Raw genomic sequence first — 22,324 nt, forward strand, 5'->3', positions numbered from 1 at the left:
AGAATTCTGCAGAGGAATCCGGTCCCAGGAGCAGTGGCGTCTGTGCGTACCTGTACTTTCATTTGCAATCTGTACGGCGGACATGTGCAGTACTGTGGTTTTTTCTTTAAACTCCTGCTTTTCCCGTGTTATTGCCTAGCTATAACGTGGAATCCACAACCTTTCCGCAATGTGAATGTGGAAGGGCTGCGGATCAGACCGTTACCATTCAGTCAGTGTGGAATCCGCACAAAATCGGAGCATGCTGCGATTTCTCCTCGGCTTGCAGAAACCGCAATCGGTTTCCACAAGTGAGCAGGAAGAATCGATTTCCCATAGCATGCTATGCGCGGTATTTGCTGTGGATCTGCAGTGCGGACGCCTGCTGCAGATTCCGCAGCAGATATCTGTCCATGGGCAGGGGCTCAATAGTATATAAGGCTGTCATACAGGCAAAGGGTGGATATTTTGAGGAGTCCGAAATCTGCATTTATTTCCAGATTCTAGGAATCAGCCGGATGATTGAGCTGTTTTTGTGACTTTTAGTCAGTTCAATAAAAACATACTTTCCAAAGCATTGCGATTTATGGCAATTATTTCCCTATTTTACATTTTTTATGCGGTGTTTTCAAACTTCTGGAGGGAACTGTATTAACCATTGAACATTTTTTTAAAAAGTGGGTAGGTGCTCGTATTCACCTAGTACAATCTATAAGAATAGATATTAATTCTTCATATGGTCTACATTTTAAGTGTTAAAATCTCGAAATGTCTAGAATGATTAAGTTCTGTAGTCGGATTATTATAACATCCCATCTGTTTTTCAATATAGGAAGTCACAATGAATTTGCTGCCTCACTAAGCTGTCACACACATCTAATGTCATCATTCACACGGATCTAATTCCTAAAATGAGCTATCATATTACTTTTATTATGATAAGCTTTGATTATATGCGAGTCTTTACAGAGGATATATGCAGTGCCTGCCTGTATGGATGACACATCGATAATGATTGCATGCTATCTTAATTATGGGTCATTTCATGATGATGTCATTAAGGGTGGTTCCATGGACAGTGGCTTTTGGGAAAATGCCATTGCAGTTTTCTGATGCAAATCCAGAGGTGATCCAGGTATACATTAAATAGCCACTTAATTAGGGCTTAAACACATGGCCGTGTTTTTGTCTCGTTTTGTGGCTGTGAAAATTACGGTCGCAAAACGTGACGAAACGAAATTTTTTATTTCAATGGTTTCATTTTCTATATTGGGATTCTCGTGTTTAATAATACACATGAGAAAAGATAGGACTTACCCTCTCCTTCTCTCACGTAGTTTTTCCTATCTTCACCCTTTTTTTTTTCAAAGCCGGGCACAATAACGCAGAGTTTGAATAGTCAAAACATAGCCGGATCATGTGCTAATAAGCTCCATAGCGTGACTGTATTAGCGCATGCGCCCATCTGTTTAAGCGCTCAGAGACAGCCATCTAGTAGCATGTTTGACCTTATTTGACCTTCAGAAAAGCAGCCTCAACATACCAGATTCCACTAGATGCTGAAATTGTTCTGCAGGAATTTGCTCCATGTGGACAGGAGAGCTTCTTTGCAGTTGCTGTATTTTAGGGCTTAAACAGATGAGCATGTTTTTGTCCTGTTTTGCGTCCGTGCGAGAAAGATAGGGCAGGACCTATCTTCCTGATTTTTATTTTTTTCAGACTTGCGTGCAATAGCATGCAGTTTGAGTAATCCCAAAAAAAACCTGCTTCATGCACTAATACACCCTGTAGCGGTGAGCGTATTAGCCTATGCACCCACGTGTTTAAGCCCTTAGATGGAGGTCCTGACATGCTCTGAACAGGTGACAGGAAAGGTTCATCGATTTATGCTGCCTGCACCAAATTCTGACTCCCCAATGAGAATAGTGAAACGGAAATCTGGTTTCAACTGACCAGGCGATGTATTTTAACTGCTTACATTTTTACGCTATTTGCCAATTACTTTTTCGTTCTCCTAGAGAGCAATGGCTCTCGAACTAGTCATCTGCTGTTATAGCTCATCTGTGCGATTGAACATGAGTTGTGCAATTGGATATGTCAGTTAGAACCCCAGCATTACTTTTGCTGCAGATTGTTTGCCTGTGCACCACCAGTTCATCAGAATGATTCTTGACAACCTCCTGTGACTCCTCTCATGGATGAGTTGTTTACATCCACAGAATCCCATTTGCTGGATGTTTTTTCTTGATCGCACTATTTTCGATATATGGTTATGGCTGGTCCAGCACCAATGACCGGGTCTTGTTTGAAGTCGCTCGGATCCATCTATTTTCCCTATCTCATCCACAAAAAACGTACTCACTTGACGTTATGCTGCTCTCCGATGTCGTATGTTTAATTCCCATATGGGGAAACTCCAATCGTGAAAAGGCAGGTGCCTCTAATAAAGTGACCATTCCGTACACGTCCTTCTTTTATTTTTCCCATTCCTTTTGAGTTCACTTCCGACTTTGGCTCAAGAAGCTCATGTAAAGCAGACAGAAAAATTGTAGCATTTTTATGAAAAACTCTGTGTGTAACCGTCCTAACAATTGTATCCTGGTGGCAAATGGAAATTTGATGATTCATTGTATCTTCTCCTACATTGCTGACAATTCTAGTAATTCTAGTAAAATGATTTCCATTGAGATAGTGAATATTGTCACCCACATATCACTTTGTGAATTAGCTGCCAGTTTTATTTAGAGCGAGGATAAGCATTCAGAGCTTGTTGTAAAGAGGATCACTTAAGTTATCATAATGTGAACTGCGGTATTCAATTGCCATAGTATATAAACATGCTAACGTAGAGAGCAATTCATATATAAGGCTTTTTATGATAATGCACATAATCTTCTTCATTTATGCCTATGAATAGGCCCACCAGCTGGCCTTCTAATTGTATGAGTTCTAATGCCTTTAATAATCCATTTTCATATATTATGTCTAGGTGTGTAACAGTGGGGAGCAGCCCAGGAAACAGCAACGCTCTGATCTTAATGGACCAGTTGATAACAACAATGTCTCAGAGGTAAGCAGTCCTGTTCTTGTATCACATAAAAATTCATATGCTTATTTTAAGATTGTGAACTACGAGAGGCTTCAAGACAAACAAAAGGAACTCACGTATACTTACCAACACTGTTCAACCCGCGCCATTCTCTCTTCCAAAGCAGTTATACAGAGTCGCAGTGTGAGCTGTTGTCAACTTCTGGATCAAGAAGTTTATATGATCATTTTTCTTTAGTTCTCCTTTTCATCTATTTATGTTCTTTTAGATGAAACTCACTGGATTGGGATAGTGCCTTCAAAAAATTGCATTTTCCCTTACAGACACATAAAGCAAAATGAAAATTCCAATGTTATTGCCTCAACTATCCCTTGATGGATTTTTCATTTAGAGACACCTCTGGTCCTTTTTAGAATTCATAGATTTTCTGGATGTAGTTGTCTGGTCCTTCCTGAAATGAAAATAGCCAGTATTAGGTTGCTTAATGGGTGTTTTTTTTTTGCTTATGACCTCACAGGGTCTTGGTTGGGCGTTCTTTACATCATTCCCAAAAGAACAAGACATAGTTATTTCTTGATCGCCGAAGCCATTATCTGACTAGTTTGAAAGGATATTCAGACTTTTCTTTACTTCAAGACTTGGAGACGCATTAATATCTTGCTTTTAGAGCAATTTTGGGTCTTTCCCATACCAGCATACCTTTTATGCCAGTCAAAGCTGATGCTGTGGTTTAGCCAGTGCCTCTACCTAGGAGATATGTCTTCAGCTAAAAGCTGAAAAGGGAAATCATTTGGAATTAGCAAAGTGAAACTGAAAAATCTAGTTGTGCATGAAATAGTCGAATTCCTGCTACTAGCATCAACATTGATGATGGCACAGCAAGCTTTCTTCTATTGTTCAATTCACTACCACAAAACTATCCCATGGAGTGGCAAAGCATTTGGCCAACCTTGAAAGAAACAGCCATATCTTTCAATATGTCAACAGTGGAGTACTTCCATGATTAAATAAATGAGAGATAGGGGAGGGGGGGGGGGGTTGTTTTTTCAGAAAGGAGAGCAAAAGCAGTCTTTTTTTTTCAAAAAAATTCCAAAAACCACAGTGCACTTATATAACTAGTTATAGTATATTGGCTGCCTCATGTCTGTACTCCAACAGTACTTTACACAATTATCCCAGTACATCGCTATGCCCTACAGACCGTCATCCTCAAACAATGTGACACGCTTCACGGCGCATGCCCAGTTTCATTCAGTACTGGACACAGTGCTATTCCGGTGCTCAGATGCTGGCTGAGCTGTCTCTCGGTTCAGTCAGCCTATCGGGCCTCCTATTAAGATATATAAAAGAGTTGCTTTGTAGTAAGGACACCGATTATACTTTCTGTGTATGTGGTTACTGCACTCAATGTAATTAGTAGCTTTTGAAGCTAGTACTTTGTGGACTTAGTAGTTAGGTGAAAAGTTCGTTTAGTTGCCAGCTCAGTTGTAATTGGGAACTGGCATCTCTCAGTGAGCGGGATTACCCTTTTCGGGGTGGATGCTCCACTTGAGAGGTTAGCCCAGTTTGACCAGTTTTGACATATTTGTTTACTAATTCATGATACTTTGCTCTAATCCATATAGTTTTTTACGGTACTTGAAACGTGTTCATCTATCAGAATATTCCCTGCAACTTGCCTCCTGACTAGACTTCAAGTTCAGCTCTGGACTAGTTTATATTTTATATATGCTGTTGAGTTGAGCAAGACATATTTAGCATTAAATTAGCTTCCTATGTTTGTCCAAGCTACCAGCTATATTCATTCACTATTTCGAATTGGTGCGATTGTAGGTCCTTCAGGGCATCGGCAAGTTTAGTCAAATGTCAGAGAGACATTTTAAAAACTGGAGTTCATGATTTATTTTTTAAAGACCCTATTTAGATTGGAGTTTGTGTCAATATAAATTTGAATTGCAGATTTAGTTTTAATGGTAATGCTTTCATATCGCTGTCTTTTGGCCATGTCACTTCTTATCATTACATTTACACCCCTGGATATTTCACTGCACTCGGCCTTGTCCACACTACACATTTCCAATCAACATATTCTTCATAAATAGAGGAGGGCTATTTGAATGCTTCTCTGCACCTTTTTTTCCGAACACAACTTGTAGCTGGCTATATGAAAGCAATAAATAGCGACAGAGACCTTAATTTTATGACCTGTTCTGTTTATTTATTCAGTAGCTTACACGGTGTTCCTAGTCTGCATGAAGAAGTATTAAGGTGGCTTCGAAGTCTTTATATCTGTACGGGAAAGCATTTATGTATGCTGACAGGTAAAATAAATTTAGATGCTTATCGCAGGCTGGATGAAACCAGTGAAGCAGCTACATTGGGACTTAATGAAAAAGCAATGCAAATAATCCCAGCACAATGTGCAAATTAAAATAAGCTGAATAAACAGAACAAAAGCGTGCCTGGAAATGATTGTATATATGTGACAAGCAAAAGAAAACAAAGGTCGGTGAAGGATCACTAAGTGGTTTGAAGGAAAGACATTGAGAAATAATGAATAATTGTACCTCCAAAAATTGTTAAAGAATGGCTACTCATCTACATATAGTTAGTTTATATTGGAAAGCTAATGACATTCACAAATATGTAAAATCTTACCTGACCTGGAAATAATTGAGAAAATGTTGTAATTAGGTAAAGAAGACTAATATATATAATATTTAAAAAGCAGCAGATTTGTATATTTATTCCAATACAGTCGGCCGTTTTAGGCCTCAAGTACACAGCAATATTACAGCAATGACCACAGCAATGGTCATATCCATAATACAGTATGGACCCATACTGTACACAGTGTATGTTAGGTTGTGCGGCCGGGACCTGTGGCTCTACAGGTTTCCATGAGCACACCTTCACAGGTGAGGGTTAATTGAGTAAATTATTGTGTACCACTAAGCAGGACCATTGTCCTTATACCAAAAGGCCACCAAACAGTAGCCTGCATTGAGAATGCACAAATCCAGAGGAGAAAAGATGGAAAGCCTTCCTACCGACACAACGTCGCATAACACTCTTCCATATGGGCCTAGTGCAGGATGCATACAATTCAAATAGGATGGGAATAAAATACAGGTACATACACACAGGGGTCTGATGCAAAAGGTAAGGCTGGTCATTATTTTACGTCCGCGCACCACCAGGGCACCAAGCCTCAGCACAGACGCAAGACAGCATTCACACAAACACCACAAGCACACAGAAAATGCATAGTGAACACCCAGGTAGGGCTGTAAACTGGTCTAACAGGCAGACATAACCTATCCCTACTCTAACAGGATAACCTGCACGTGAAAACCTGCCTGCAAGCAGCGTGATCGTCCTGATAAGGATGACCCTGCGCTGGAACCTAGGGACCTAGGTTCCCTGGATGGCAAATGATCCACAGCAGGACAGGACGCAGCTCACATCAACTCACAGAACAAGACTGCTCACATCTGGCAGCTGGGAACCTACACAGACACTGAACATGTCGCTGTTCACACAAACCCCCAAGGGACTTGTGCTCAAGAGAGAACAGGACTGTTCATACACCTTGTCTGGCACCCGTACAGACCCAATGAACACAACACTGTTCACACACATGTCCGTCCGCCTGCACGGACACGCACCACACATCATGCATAAGCTCAAATCCTAGGGTGACAGAGAACACTTATGAGGCAAGAGAGTATTTATTAAACTTTTTTTGTGATTAGAATTTTCTTGAAAAACAAACTTTTTTAGTAGTTTTAGGTTAGTGGTCCTTAACATTAGATTTGATTTTTGCCAATTTGTTTTCAAATTCATGCTGTACTTTTTAAGTTGAGTTTCCTTATTGTAATCAATAGGCTTCCAGACTAGCAGATCATGCGATTCGTGATTTAGATGATTTGGAGGATACATTTTTGACTAGAGAACCTTTAATGTGTTTGTGTTGTTCTAAAAGGTTGTGCCTTATACCCAAGTTTTTAACCGCTAACTGGCTTGGTCACATATATGTTCTTGTTCTATGTACTTGGATTGTCTGTACCTGTCATAGAAACTTTTATCCTACCAATGAAAAAAAAGAAGTTCTGACCAAAGGATCTACCTACCTCTTCCTGGGGTTACCTCCCCTTCTCTTTTTTTTCTGCTATTTCCTACATTTCTTGAAATGTGTCTCCCTCAAAATCAATTGCAAAGTTGCTTCAATTTTCATTTTAGTGGCATTTAGATGTAAAAAAATGCGTAAAAATGCGTAAAGTAAGTAATTTAAAGGGGTATTCCCATCTCAGCCCATCAAGGACACAACAAGAATACTCTGTACACCATTGCCAGGGTGGCTGCGAGTACAGAAACAGCCTTTCAAGCTGTAATACGCTGCTTCCATTACTCCCATAGAAGTGAAAGGGCATTATGTAAAAGCATAGCACGGTGAGCTATACTGTTTCTGTGACTTTGGAATTATGAAAAAGACGTAAGACAACCCACTCAACTGTTTCCATAATTCATAACAATCCACCATATACAGTCAGAATGGGGTTAGGTAGGTGAGTTCTGGAGATAGATGGGGGTCCCACTGGATTCACGTGTTGAATAGAGATGAGCGAACGTGTCCGTTACGGACACATCCGCACCCGGACACCGGCTTTGCCGAACACTGCAGTGTTCGCGCGTAAGTGTCCGGGTGCCGCCGGGGGGCGGGGAGATGCGCGGCGGCGCGGGCGGCAGTAGCGGGGAACAGGGGGGAGCCCTCTCTCTCTCCCTCTCCCCCCCACTCCCCGCCGCACCCCCCCGCGCTGCCACGGCGGCCCCCGAACTTTTTCGCCCGAACACCGAGGTGTTCGCAAAGTTCGGTGTTCGGGCGAAAAAGGGGCGGGGCCGAACGTGTTCGCTCATCTCTAGTGTTGAACTTTTATCTCATATCCTAAAAACTTTTTTTGAAAGTTCTAGAACTTTTCATTATATAAAGATTAAGCTGTATTTATATAAAGCAGACAACCTCCTTATTCTTTTATTATTTTAAACCTTCAAACTTCTTTTATTCATATTGGAAATATTAATTAGGTGGTATTATTTACTTGTTAGGGGATATTAACTGTTTCTTTTTTCTTTCAGCAAACAAAGAAAGTGGCGTCTTTCCCCAGTTTTGTGGATGGTAGGTACTTCTCTAACTCGGCATCAGTGTTGTATGCTTGTGAGAATATCTGGCAGTTGCAATGAAATGAAAATAAAAAGAAAGATGAATTGCAATCAATCCCTTCCTCAGTCAGGCAAGGCTGAGCTGACCTACCAAAGAACCAAAGCATCCTCAGTTGGATTTAGGGATCACATTCCAACTAGACCCTTTAGATCAGAATACAAACCACCCATGGGCAGAAAAGGATAATGTACTCCTTAGATTTTAGAATTTTGGGGATAATTTTACATATTAAATAGTTGTAGTAATATTGCTTATGTGCAACCATTATGATAATGTTTACAACCTTGGAAGTGCACATTACAATCCCACAGAATCTTTGACTTTGTTCACATACATGTGGTGCTGAAGCTCAGTTCCAGCTTCTTTTTATATAAAAATTAGAGGGAAACTAAAGACAACTGACTTCATTGTTTTCAAGGGAATCAGCTCAAAGGAGAAGTCTAGAGAAAAATAGGGTCTCTGGAGGTAACAAGCCTTTATTTTACCCTAAGAACTGTGAATCTGAGGAATAGTCACCTTAGGGGCTTGGTTACAGCAGAAGTTTTTGATGGCTCACAACAAACTTAAATCATTTCAAAATAACCCCAATGCTTATGGAAATGTATGGAATTATTGATTAAATTTAGATCGTCATTTGAGATCAAGAGAGAAATGTTTAGTTTTTAAGGCAGATTCCATAAGAGGCAAAGTTCTATGAAACAAACTTCTGAAGTTTACTTATACCCCTTCCCTTCATCCATGTCCCCTCCCATCCCCTGGTTGAACATGATCAACATACTTATGTTTTTTTTCAACCATACTAACTATGTAGCTGTGTTCTTTCTAACCATCTAAGTTACCAGCATTAACATCAGGCGTAAAAAACACTAGTCTTATCTAAAGGAACATTGTATGCTCCATTCCTTCAGGTGGAGCTGTAAGGCTAGCCATTGTCCTGCAGAACGGGTGGACACATATTCTTATGTTATATTTGTACAGCAGGTGTAGAACACTGATTAGCCATCTGTTATTTGGAAACAATCCTTTATAGCATCAGGAATCTCTCAACTAAAATGCAAAAGTCGAAGGATTACATTACTCTCAATTCATGGTATTTCTTTGGTAGGGATCTGTGTTCAAGGTTTCACGTCTTGCTGCCATGATGCGTGATGCAAATGCATTTTATGTAAACTTTACTAAATTAGAATAGGTAGCATGGGTTGGTTAGCAACAACACTGCGACAGAACAACATATTAAAGGGGTTGTCCCGCGAAAGCAAGTGGGGGTATACACTTCTGTATGGCCATATTAATGCACTTTGTAATGTACATTGTGCATTAATTATGAGCCATACAGAAGTTATCAGAAGTTATTCACTTACCTGTTCCGTTGCTAGCGTCCTCGTCTCCATGGTGCCGTCTAATTTTCAGCGTCTAATCGCCGGATTAGACGCGCTTGCGCAGTCCGGTCTTCTTCTTTTCTGAATGGGGCCGCTCGTGCCGGAGAGCGGCTCCTTGTAGCTCCGCCCCGTCATGTGCCGATTCCAGCCAATCAGGAGGCTGGAATCGGCAATGGACTGCACAGAAGCCCTGCGGTCCACCGAGGGTGAAGATCCCGGCGGCCATCTTCACCAGGTAAGTAAGAAGTCACCGGAGCGCGGGGATTCAGGTAAGCACTCTCCGGTTTTCTTTTTTAACCCCTGCATCGGGTTTGTCTCGCGCCGAACGGGGGGGCTATTGAAAAAAAAAAGAAACCCGTTTCGGCGCGGGACAACCCCTTTAAGTCTGTTTCTTAACCCCTTAAGGACCAGGCTGTTTTGTACCTTAGGGACCTGACACTTTTTAAGGATTTTACCCATATGGTGGCTATACTGCCCAATTTTTTTCCCTTTAGCTACCAAGAATATTTTTGCTACGGCTTTTTTTCCTGTGACATATTGGGCTATTTTTTTAATATCTTTTTCACTGACAGTCTTTCCCGTTTTTTTTTTCATTTTTATTGAAGGTAAAAAGCTAAAAAAAAAGATTTTTTTAATAAACTTTTATAGTTATTTTTTTAAAATTAGTATATTTACATTAAAATAAAATAAAGTAAAGGAACGGGTTCCGCATTTTGTTTCTGACATATAATATGTATGGTTTTGGATTACAGAGCGCATACGGGGACGGTTTTGGTTGGCGTCGGCTTTGGGTTATTTTTAGAGATGAGTGAGCACCAAAATGCTCGAGTGCTCGTTACTCGAGTCGAACTTTCAGTGATGCTCGAGAGTTCGTTTCGAGTAACGAACCCCATTGAAGTCAATGGGCGACTCGAGCATTTTTGTATATCGCCGATGCTCGCTAAGGTTTTCATTTGTGAAAACCTGGGAAATTCAAGAAAGTGATGGGAACGACACAGAAACGGATAGGGCAGGCGAGGGGCTACATGTTGGGCTGCATCTCAAGTTCCCAGGTCCCACTATTAAGCCACAATAGTGGCAAGAGTGATTCCCCCCCCCCCCCCGCACTGTCAGCGTAAAGATCGATGTTAGCCCATTGAATTCAATGGAGCCAGCAATACAGCCGGCTCCATTGAAAGCAATGGGTTGCCGGCGATCGCGGGATGAATTGTCGGGAAGGGCTTAAATATATAAGCCCTTCCCTGCAATTCATCCAGGGATGACATTCAGCTGAGAGCTGCCCCTGAGCTAATCAGAGGCAGCTCATTCAGCAGGCGGGGATTTTAAATCCCCGGCTGCTGAATACTACTCACAGCTGTTCAGAGCAGTTCAGGAGGACTGCAGCCGGCCGCGCTGAACTCCGTCTGCCGGGACCAGGTGAGTATATATATATATTTTATTTTTACACATTTCTGGATGAATTGCAGGGAAGGGCTTATATATTTAAGCCCTTCCCGACAATTCATCCCGCGATCGCCGGCAGCTCATTGCTTTCAATGGAGCCGGCTGTATTGCTGGCTCCATTGAATTCAATGGGCTAACATCGTTCTCCAGGGACAAGGTGAGTATATATATATTTTTTTTTTTTACACATTTCTGGATGAATTGCAGGGAAGGGCTTATATATTTAAGCCCTTCCCAACAATTCATCCCGTGATTGCCGGCAGCCCATTGCTTTCAATGGAGCCGGCTGTATTGCCGGCTTCATTGAATTCAATGGTCAGTGCTCGTTTAATCGAGACGAGTACCGCGTGGTGCTCGTCTCGAGTAACGAGCATCTCGAGCACCCTAATACTCGAATGAGCATCAAGCTCGGACGAGTATGCTCGCTCATCTCTAGTTATTTTCTTTTTAATGTATATATTTTTATTTTATTCTGTAATTTTGTTTTACTTACACTACCGTTCAAAAGTTTGGGGTCACCCAAACAATTTTGTGTTTTCCATGAAAAGTCCCACTTATTCACCACCATGCGTTGTGAAATGAATAGACAATAGAGCCAAGACATTGACAAGGTTAGAAATAATGATTTGTATCTGAAATAACATTGTTTTTACATCAAGCTTTGCTTTCGTCAAAGAATCCTCCTTTTGCAGCAATTACAGCATTGCACACCTTTGACATTCTTGCTGTTAATTTGTTGAGGTAAGCTTGTGAAATTGCACCCCACGCTTCTAGAAGCATCTCCCACAAGTTGGATTGGTTGGATGGGCACTTCTGGCGTACCATACGGTCAAGCTGCTCCCACAACAGCTCAATGGGGTTCAGATCTGGTGACTGCACTGGCCACTCCATTACCGATAGAATACCAGCTGCCTGCTTCTGCTGTAAATAGTTCTTGCACAATTTGGAGGTGTGTTTAGGGTCATTGTCCTGTTGTAGGATGAAATTGGTTCCAATCAAGCGCTGTCCACTGGGTATGGCATGGCGTTGCAAAATGGAGGTATAGCCTTCCTTATTCAGAATCCCTTTTACCCTGTACAAATCTCCCACCTTACCAGCACCAAAGCAACCCCAGACCATCACATTACCTCCACCATGCTTAACAGATGGCGTCAGGCATTCTTCCAGCATCTTTTCATTTGTTCTGCGTCTCACAAACGTTCTTCTTTGGGATCCAAACACCTCAAACTTGGATTCATCCGTCCACAACACTTTTTTCCAGTCTTCCTCTGTCCAATGTCTGTGTTCTTTTGCCCATCTTAATCTTTTTCTTTTATTGGCCAGTCTCAGATATGGCTTTTTCTTTGCCACTCTGCCCTGAAGCCCAAAATCCCGCAGCCGCCTCTTCACTGTAGATGTTGACACTGGTGTTTTGCGGGTACTATTTAATGAAGATGCCAGTTGGGTACCTGTGAGGCGTCTGTTTCTCAAACTAGAGACTCTAATGTGCTTATCTTCTTGCTTAGTTGTGCAACGCGGCCTCCCACTTCTTTTTCTACTCTGGTTAGAGCCTGTTTGTGCTGTCCTCTGAAGGGAGTAGTACACACCGTTGTAGGAAATCTTCAATTTCTTAGCAATTTCTCGCATGGAATAGCCTTCATTTCTAAGAACAAGAATAGACTGTCGAGTTTCAGATGAAAGTTCTCTTTTTCTGGCCATTTTGAGCGTTTAATTGACCCCACAAATGTGATGCTCCAGAAACTCAATCTGCTCACAGGAAGGTCAGTTTTGTAGCTTCTGTAACGAGCTAGACTGTTTTCAGATGTGTGAACATGATTGCACAAGGGTTTTCTAATCATCAATTAGCCTTCTGAGCCAATAAGCAAACACATTGTACCATTAGAACACTGGAGTGATAGTTGCTGGAAATAGGCCTCTATTCACCTTTGTAGATATTGCACAAAAAACCAGGCATTTGCAGCTAGAATAGTCATTTACCATATTAGCAATGTATAGAGTGCATTTGTTTAAAGTTAGGACTAGTTTAAAGTTATCTTCATTGAAAAGTACAGTGCTTTTCCTTCAAAAATAAGGACATTTCAATGTGACCCCAAACTTTTGAACGGTAGTGTATGTAATAATTTTTTTTACCATCTATGTCCCCCATGATGTCATGTAAGACCTCTGGAGGACATTCACATGTTTTTTGTTTTTTTTTTAAATTTGACACTTTCCCACTGTAACTGAGGCATCCATAGTAGCCCTAGTTACATGGGTGAAATAAACATCCCCTTTTAGTGACAATAGTCACTAGCAGAGCTGATCAGGGGCTGCTAGGACCCTGTAGCTCTGCTGTGACAGGAGATCCTGGTGGTCACGTGACTGCAGCTCGTGTAGTGAAAGTTATACTTCCACTTTCACTTTTTAGTACATAGCGCTCATTGAGTACTATGTACTCAAGAAAGGAGAAGGCAGAAAGAGTTAAAAACTTCTTCTCTGGGTTATCAGCTGTGACTAACAGCTGACAACCTGATATGCTTCTGATTGATTGCAGAAGCAGAGGCTTTAAACCCCCTGCCATATTTTTACTATCGGCTGGGTTTAAAGCCCAGGACCAAGCGCTGTAAATTTATAAATTAAGATTGAACTATTGTTGCAAAGTAATTGTGATTGGAAGGCATAAGAGTCCGGAGAAAAATAATATTCATGGTAACATAAAGCACATTATCTTGGCCCTTGTAAAAAGTTTGAAAGTTCACTTCTTCTCTTTAATATACTGAGCACTCTGTTTATTACAGATTTCCTTCTAGTACAAGTTCACATAGATAACTGGCAAAAATTATGTTTAATAAACAGTGAATATTAAGAACATATAGACTCTTGGCCTCGGGGTTATGGAAATTGCGGGTGAAGTCTATTGAGTGTGGAAGTAATTATCACTCATGGTCTCCTACAGGCATTGATTAAGTGATAATCTTCAAAAGCTCTTACAAGGAAGTCACTTGCAGGTCCAAGTAACTAAAAGACTTAATTAAACTCAAAACATCGGGTGTCATTTTCTGTGAATTCAGGGGGGCTTACTACATGGTTTCTGTAATGATATATTTCAAAAAGTTAAAGCTGTTACATTAATGTACATATAGAAGTTATGTGTTTAACAGAACAGCAATTTACGATTGGACAGCCTGTCTGATTTGAAGAGCATCTGCCACTGTGTTGTCCTATAATATGATCTCATTGGAATGTTCAATTAAATGATATCTCTTGCTGTTTTTTTAATGCACCTGTTTTCAGGATATATGAAGTGAGAATTAGTCTAAGAAATCTTTCAAAGAATCGTATTTCAAATCCATATTTAATCAGTGTTTTGTGGACCGTAAAAGGGAGTTAAAGGGGTTGTCCCGCGCCGAAACGGGTTTTTTTTTTTTTCAACCCCCCCCCCCCCCCCCCCCCGTTAGTGCAGCTTTAGGTTAGTCTAAGTCAAAAGAGCTAGATACTTTGGCTCAATTGCAGTGACTGAACACTAAAGCTGACTTAGTTTGCTGCCCAGATCACTAAAGAGAGCTGTAACATAGTACTGGAATCGGATGTGATATCTGATAGCACCCTTCAACCTTTCCCACACAGCACAGCATGTGCAACCGCTGGGATCAATGTCCCACAATAAACTGACAGACCTCAGACCTGTGCTGTGTGGGAAAGGTTGAAGGGTGCTATCAGATATCACATCCGATTCCAGTACTATGTTACAGCTCTCTTTAGTGATCTGGGCAGCAAACTAAGTCAGCTTTAGTGTTCAGTCACTGCAATTGAGCCAAAGTATCTAGCTCTTTTGACTTAGACTAACCTAAAGCTGCACTAAGGACACTAATGATAACACAGTTTATCAATGGGCTCATAATATTGAGGCCCAACTGTGTTTATGACCGCCTATATAAAAACATTTCAAGTAGCTGTGTAACATCTGTTAGCTACTTACTGATGGTTTATAAACAAACATCAGGGACAGCTACACAGAAGTACCCCAGTAAGTTACTAGAATAATTTATGGAATAAGATCACACTGATGACCATTAGTCTAACAGAGTCACAGTGAAGATACATACATCAGTTGGATGCCAGTCCGTGTATTATCGTAACCACATGATTCCTGAATGATATCATTAATGTGGTTAGAGATCTAGCTCGGATGGCATCCGTTAACCATGATTAAACCTAAATCAATCTGGGCTGGATACTTCAAGTACTGAGCTGAAACCAATTAATATCATAATTCAGACCATTTGCAACACAAGTATCATCAAATTTTGGGGAAAAGAAAACTCCCGTACTATATAAAAATCCACAGGAAAAGAAAAAAAAAAAAAAAAAGGGAGTTTTTGATAAGTGATTAATACATCCTCACTATCCATCATCAAAGTGGACCTATTTCTGTAATATACTGTCTCCCCATCCTGATGAATCAGTCACAGGTTGGAGGTGACTGAAGAAACGCGTCGACGGTGGGAGAATAAATTAATTTCTGCACGATACACAAAAACAAGTTGATCATGCATAATTTATATACTTTTTGTCCACCAACAGAATCTATTAATATTGGAACTACAGTGTTGATACTTTACTGATCGTAAATTGATCATTTAGATTGATATATATCTGTGTATGTTTGTCAGTGAGCTCAATTTTTAACAGAGTGAATAAAAGTTATATTTTATGTTTAAAATTAGTTAGTGGGCTCTTCCCAGTGTAAATAATTAAGTTTAAAAAGAACCCTACTGTCACAGTGATTAGTGGTACACTCATTGAAGTCTATGGAGAGTGATTAAAATATAGATCTAGCAGTGTTTCATCTGCATTTGTCTCCTTATTTGCATTCATTTGTATTATTTTCTGTTGGGCAAAAAAACCCCAAACAGATCAATTTTTACCCTGTAGAAAATAAAACCAAAAAAGTGAAGAAAAACGCAGTGCAATACTGATGACATACTGATGTATTTTATCTGTAATATGTCCGTATTACAGATCAGTATTAGGCCTCATGTCCACGGGGACAGATCCGCAGCGGTCCCTTTATTTAGAAAATACAGATGACATTGAGGAGGATCATAATTAGAGATGAGCGAACGTATTCGTCTGAGCTTGATATTCGTGCGAATATTAGGGTGTTCGGGATGTTCGTTATTCGTAACGAACACCATGCGGTATTCGGGTTACTTTCACTTCCTTCCCTGAGACGTTAGCGCGCTTTTCTGGCCAATTGAAAGACAGGGAAGGCATTACAACTTCCCCCTGTGACGTTCAAGCCCTATACCACCCCCCTGCTGTGAGTGGCTGGGAAGATCAGATGTCACCCGAATATAAAAGTCGGCCCCTCCCGCGGCTCGCCTCAGATGCCTTGTGAGTTAGATGAGGGACAGTGCTGCTGGTACCGGAGCTGCTGTAGGGAGAGAAATAGCAGTTAGTGTAGGCTTCAATAACCCCAAAGGTCCTTATTAGGGCCAGTAATACCTGTGTGTTGGCTGCTGTTAGCAGTGACTTTTTTTTTTTCTCTCAAAATCGCCTCTGCAGAGCGTTGCACCCGGCATTAGGGACAGAAGTGCTGCATAGGCAGGGAGAGTGTTAGGAGTGAGTGTAGCCTTCAAGAACCTCAACGGTCCTTTCTAGGGCCATATTTAACCGTGTGCAGTACTGTGCTGGCTGCTGTTAGCAGTGCTGCATATTTTTTTTTCCCTCAAAATCGCCTCTGCAGAGCATTGCACCCTCCATTGATACTACAGGGAAAGAATTGTGTAGGCAGGGCCACAACACAGTTATTATTCATTGAATATACGTAGTGGGTCCTTTTGGTGTAAAAAAAGGGAAAAGAAATCTATTTGTCCTGCCTCTGTCCGTCCTAAGGGCTGTGGACACGTGTGAGCTGCGTGTACAACGTTAAAAAATCAGACGCACCCAGCTACGGTTTACTGCTGGCTTCGCCATTTGCTTTCCTTAATTGGGAAAAAAATACCTGCTCTGCCAGAGTTAATAACTCTGCTACCCTCAAGTTCTGTGACACATTAGCAGGGCCACAGCACAGTTATTAAACTTCTCATGTTCATTGAATATACGCAGTGGGTCCTTTTGGTGTAAAAAAAGGGAAAAGAAATCTATTTGTCCTGCCTCTGTCCGTCCTAAGGGCTGTGGACACGTGTGAGCTGCGTGTACAACGTTAAAAAATCAGACGCACCCAGCTACGGTTTACTGCTGGCTTCGCCATTTGCTTTCCTTAATTGGGAAACAAATACCTGCTCTGCCAGAGTTAATAACTCTGCTACCCTCAAGTTCTGTGCCACATTAGCAGGGCCACAGCACAGTTATTAAACTTCTCATGTTCATTGAATATACACAGTGGGTCCTTTTGGTGTAAAAAAAGGGAAAAGAAATCTATTTGTCCTGCCTCTGTCCGTCCTAAGGGCTGTGGACACGTGTGAGCTGCGTGTACAACGTTAAAAAGTCAGACGCACCCAGCTACGGTTTACTGCTGGCTTCGCCATTTGCTTTCCTTAATTGGGAAACAAATACCTGCTCTGCCAGAGTTAATAACTCTGCTACCCTCAAGTTCTGTGACACATTAGCAGGGCCACAGCACAGTTATTAAACTTCTCATGTTCATTGAATATACACAGTGGGTCCTTTTGGTGTAAAAAAAGGGAAAAGAAATCTATTTGTCCTGCCTCTGTCCGTCCTAAGGGCTGTGGACACGTGTGAGCTGCGTGTACAACGTTAAAAAATCAGACGCACCCAGCTACGGTTTACTAAAGTTATTAAACTTAGATTATTCATTCACTAGAGGCAGTGGGGCGTTTCGTTTTCAAAAAAGGGAAAAAATTATATTTGGCCTGCAGTCTTGCGCCAATTTATTTCCTGCCTGTGAAATCAAATCACTGGTAATACAGCATGCTGAGGGGTAGGGGTAGGCCTAGAGGACGTGGACGCGGCCGAGGACGCGGAGGGCCAAGTCAGGGTGTGGGCACAGGCCGAACTCCTGTTCTAGGTGTATCGCAGCCGTCTGCTGCGCGATTAGTAGACAGGCACGTTTCTGGCGTCCCGACAGTCATCGCACAATTCATGGGTCCACGCGGGAGACGGTTATTAGAAAATGAGCAGTGTGAGCAGGTCCTGTCGTGGATGGCAGAAAGTGCTTCGAGCAACCTATCGTCCAGCCACAGTTCTGCGCCGTCCACTGCTGCAAATCCGAATCCTCTGTCTGCTGCTCCTCCTTCCTCCCAGCCTTCTCACTCCACTACAATGACACATGCTCAGGAGCGGGAACACTCCCAGGAACTGTTCTCGGGCCCCTGCTCAGATTGGGCAGCAGTGGTTCCTCTCCCACCAGAGGAGTTTATCGTCACTGATGCCCAACCATTCGAAAGTTCCCGGGGTCCGGGGGAAGAGGCTGGGGACTTCCGCCAACTGTCTCAAGAACTTTCTGTGGGTGAGGAGGACGATGACGATGAGACACAGTTGTCTTGCAGTGAGGTAGTAGTAAGGGCAGTAAGTCCGAGGGAGCAGCGCACAGAGGATTCGGAGGAAGAGCAGCAGGACGATGAGGTGACTGACCCCACCTGGTGTGCAACGCCTACACAGGACAGGTCTTCAGAGGGGGAGGCACGGGCAGCAGCAGGGCAGGTTGCAAGAGGCAGTGCGGTGGCCAGGGGTAGAGGCAGGGCCAGACCGAATAATCCACCAACTGTTTCCCAAAGCGCCCCCTCGCGCCATGCCACCCTGCAGAGGCCGAGGTGCTCTAAGGTCTGGCAGTTTTTCACAGAGACGCCTGACGACCGACGAACAGTGGTGTGCAACCTTTGTCGCGCAAAGCTCAGCCGGGGAGCCAACACCAACAGCCTCACCACCACCAGCATGCGCAGACATATGATGGCCAAGCACCCCACAAGGTGGGACGAAGGCCGTTCACCGCCTCCGGTTTGCACCCCTGCCTCTCCCCCTGTGCCCCAACCTGCCACTGAGATCCAACCCCCCTCTCAGGACACGGGCACTACCGCCTCATGGCCTGCACCCACACCCTCACCTCCGCTGTCCTCGGCCCCATCCACCAGTGTAGTTCAGCGCACCGTCCAGCCGTCGCTTGCGCAACTGTTGGAGCGCAAGTACGCCGCCACGCACCCACACGCTCAAACGTTAACCGTCCGCATAGCAAAATTCATCAGCCTTGAGATGCTGCCGTATAGGGTTGTGGAAACGGAGTCCTTCAAAAGTATCATGGAGGCGGCGGCCCCGCGCTACTCAGTTCCCAGTCGCCACTACTTTTCCCGATGTGCCGTCCCAGCCCTGCACGACCACGTCTCCCGCAACATTGTACGCGCCCTCACCAATGCGGTTAGTGGCAAGGTCCACTTAACTACGGACACGTGGACAAGCACAGGCGGGCAGGGCCACTACATCTCCCTGACGGCACATTGGGTGAATTTAGTGGAGGCTGGGACAGAATCAGAGCCTGGGACCGCTCACGTCCTACCCACCCCCAGAATTGCCGGCCACAGCTCGGTGGTGGTATCTGCGGAGGTGTATGCTTCCTCCACTAAAGCACCCTCCTCCTCCTCCTCCTCCTCCGCAACCTCTGTCTCGCAATCAAGATGTGTTAGCAGCAGCATGTCGCCAGCAGTGGGTTTCGCGCGGTGTGGCAGCACAGCGGTGGGCAAGCGTCAGCAGGCCGTGCTGAAACTACTCAGCTTAGGAGATAAGAGGCACACGGCCCACGAACTGCTGCAGGGTCTGACACAGCAGACCGACCGCTGGCTTGCGCCGCTGAGCCTCCAACCGGGCATGGTCGTGTGTGACAACGGCCGTAACCTGGTGGCAGCTCTGCAGCTCGGCAGCCTCACGCACGTGCCATGCCTGGCCCACGTCTTTAATTTGGTGGTTCAGCGCTTTCTGAAATGCTACCCACGCTTGTCAGACCTGCTCGTAAAGGCGCGCCGGCTCTGCGCACATTTCCGCAAGTCCCACACGGACGCTGCCACCCTGCGCACCCTGCAACATCGCTTTAAGCTGCCAGTGCACCGACTGCTGTGCGACGTGCCCACACGGTGGAACTCTACGCTCCACATGTTGGCCAGGCTCTATGAACAGCGTAGAGCTATAGTGGAATACCAACTCCAACATGGGCAGCGCAGTGGGAGTCAGCCTCCTCAATTCTTTTCAGAAGAGTGGGCCTGGTTGGCAGACATCTGCCATGTCCTTGGTAATTTTGAGGAGTCTACCCAGGTGGTGAGCGGCGATGCTGCAATCATTAGCGTCACCATTCCTCTGCTATGCATCTTGAGAAATTCCCTGCAAAGCATAAAGGCAGCTGCTTTGCGCTCGTAAACGGGGGCGGGGGAAGACAGTATGCCGCTGGATAGTCAGGGCACCCTCCTGTCTATTTCTCAGCGCGTACAGGAGGAGGAGGAGGAGCATGAGGAGGATGAGGAGGCGGGGGAAGAGACAGTTTGGCCCGCTGCTGACGGTACACCGGCTGATTGCCTGTCATCCTTTCAGCGTGTATGGCCTGAGGAGGAGGAGGAGGAGGAGGATCCTGCAAGTGATCTTCCTAGTGAAGACAGCCAAGTGTTGCGTACAGGTACCCTGGCACACATGGCTGACTTCATGTTAGGATGCCTTTCTCGTGACCCTCACGTTGCAAGCATTCTGGCCACAACGGATTACTGGGTGTACACACTGCTCGACCCACGCTATAAGGAGAACCTGCCCACTCTCATTCCCGAAGAGGAAAGGGGTTCGAGAGTGTTGCTATACCACAGGACCCTTGCGGACAAGCTGATGGTAAAATTCCCATCCGACAGCGCTAGTGGCAGAAGGCGCAGTACCGACGGCAAGGTAGCAGGGGAGGTTCGGAGATCGAGCAGCATGTACATCCCAGGCAGTGCAACAGTCTTTAAGGGCCTGGACTGCTTTCTGGCTCCCCAGCAAGACTGTGTCACCGCTCCCCAGTCAAGGCTGAGTCGGCGGGAGCACTGTAAAAGGATGGTGAGGGAGTACGTAGCCGATCGCACGACCGTCCTCCGTAACACCTCTGCCACCTACAACTACTGGGTGTCGAAGCTGGACACGTGGCCTGAACTAGCGCTGTATGCCCTGGAGGTGCTTGCTTGTCCTGCGGCTAGCGTCTTTCGGAGAGGGTGTTTAGTGCGGCTGGGGAAATCATCACAGATAAGCGTAGCCGCTTGTCAACCGACAGTGCCGACAGGCTAACACTCATCAAGATGAACAAAGCCTGGATTTCCCCAGACTTCTCTTCTCCACCAGCGGACAGCAAGGATACGTAAGCAATACGTAGGCTGCACCCGCGGATGGAAGCTACGTTCTCTCTCACCATCCAAAACGGGGACATTTCTGCTTCATCAATCTGTGTCTAATATTCCTCCTCCTCCTCCTGCTCCTCCTCCTGAAACCTCACGTAATCACGCTGAACGGGCAATTTTTCTTAGGGCCACAAGGCTCACTCAAATAATTTTTCTGAACAATTTTTAAAAGTTTCAATGCGCTTAAAAGCGTTGGAACTGTAACTTGAACCAATTTTTCGTTAAACTGGGCTGCCTCCAGGCCTAGTTACCACTTAAGCCACATTAACCAAAGCGATTAATGGGTTTCACCTGCCCTCTTGGCTGGCCATGGCCAATTTTTTGGATGTACATTAGTACTGTTGATACAGCAATTTTTGTGGGCCCTCGCCTACAGTGTAATCAAATTAATTTTTAGCCCACCTGCATTACAGCTGACGTTACCTCAGCTGTGTTGGGCAATGCAATGGGATATTTTTATGTACCGCCGGTGGGTTCCAGGGAGCCACCCATGCTGTAGGTGCACACGGAGTGTAACCTACATGTGTCCACTTGTAAAGAACCCCAGTCTGACTGGGGCATGCAGTGTGGGCCGAAGCCCACCTGCATTAAGCACGACATTACTACCTCAGCTGTGTTGGGCAATGCAATGGGATATTTTTATGTACCGCCGGTGGCTTCCTGGCACCCACCCATGCTGTGGGTCCACAGGGAGTTGTAAATGCATCTGTTTCCACTTGTAAAGAACCCCAGTCTGACTGGGGCATGCAGTGTGGGCCGAAGCCCACCTGCATTAAGCACGACATTACTACCTCAGCTGTGTTGGGCAATGCAATGGGATATTTTTATGTACCGCCGGTGGGTTCCAGGGAGCCACCCATGCTGTCGGTCCACAGGGACTTCACAATAGGGGGTTGTACCTGCCTGTGTCTAT

The 22,324-nt window shown here is 44.1% G+C and overlaps 1 protein-coding gene across 2 annotated transcripts in view; it reads left to right on the forward strand.

Annotated features, from left to right (window-relative positions):
- Positions 1–22,324, forward strand: part of APBA2 (amyloid beta precursor protein binding family A member 2) — a 313,956-nt gene that overhangs the window by 154,114 nt on the left and 137,518 nt on the right. For both annotated transcript variants that reach the window (XM_066592503.1, XM_066592504.1), the window contains exons 3-4: positions 2,969–3,049; positions 8,165–8,204. In XM_066592503.1, the coding sequence (XP_066448600.1) occupies positions 2,969–3,049; positions 8,165–8,204 (121 nt within the window). The remainder of the gene's footprint in view (positions 1–2,968; positions 3,050–8,164; positions 8,205–22,324) is intronic.

This window comes from Eleutherodactylus coqui, chromosome 2, assembly GCF_035609145.1.
Source record: "Eleutherodactylus coqui strain aEleCoq1 chromosome 2, aEleCoq1.hap1, whole genome shotgun sequence".
In the NCBI taxonomy this organism is placed as follows: Eukaryota; Metazoa; Chordata; class Amphibia; order Anura; family Eleutherodactylidae; genus Eleutherodactylus; species Eleutherodactylus coqui.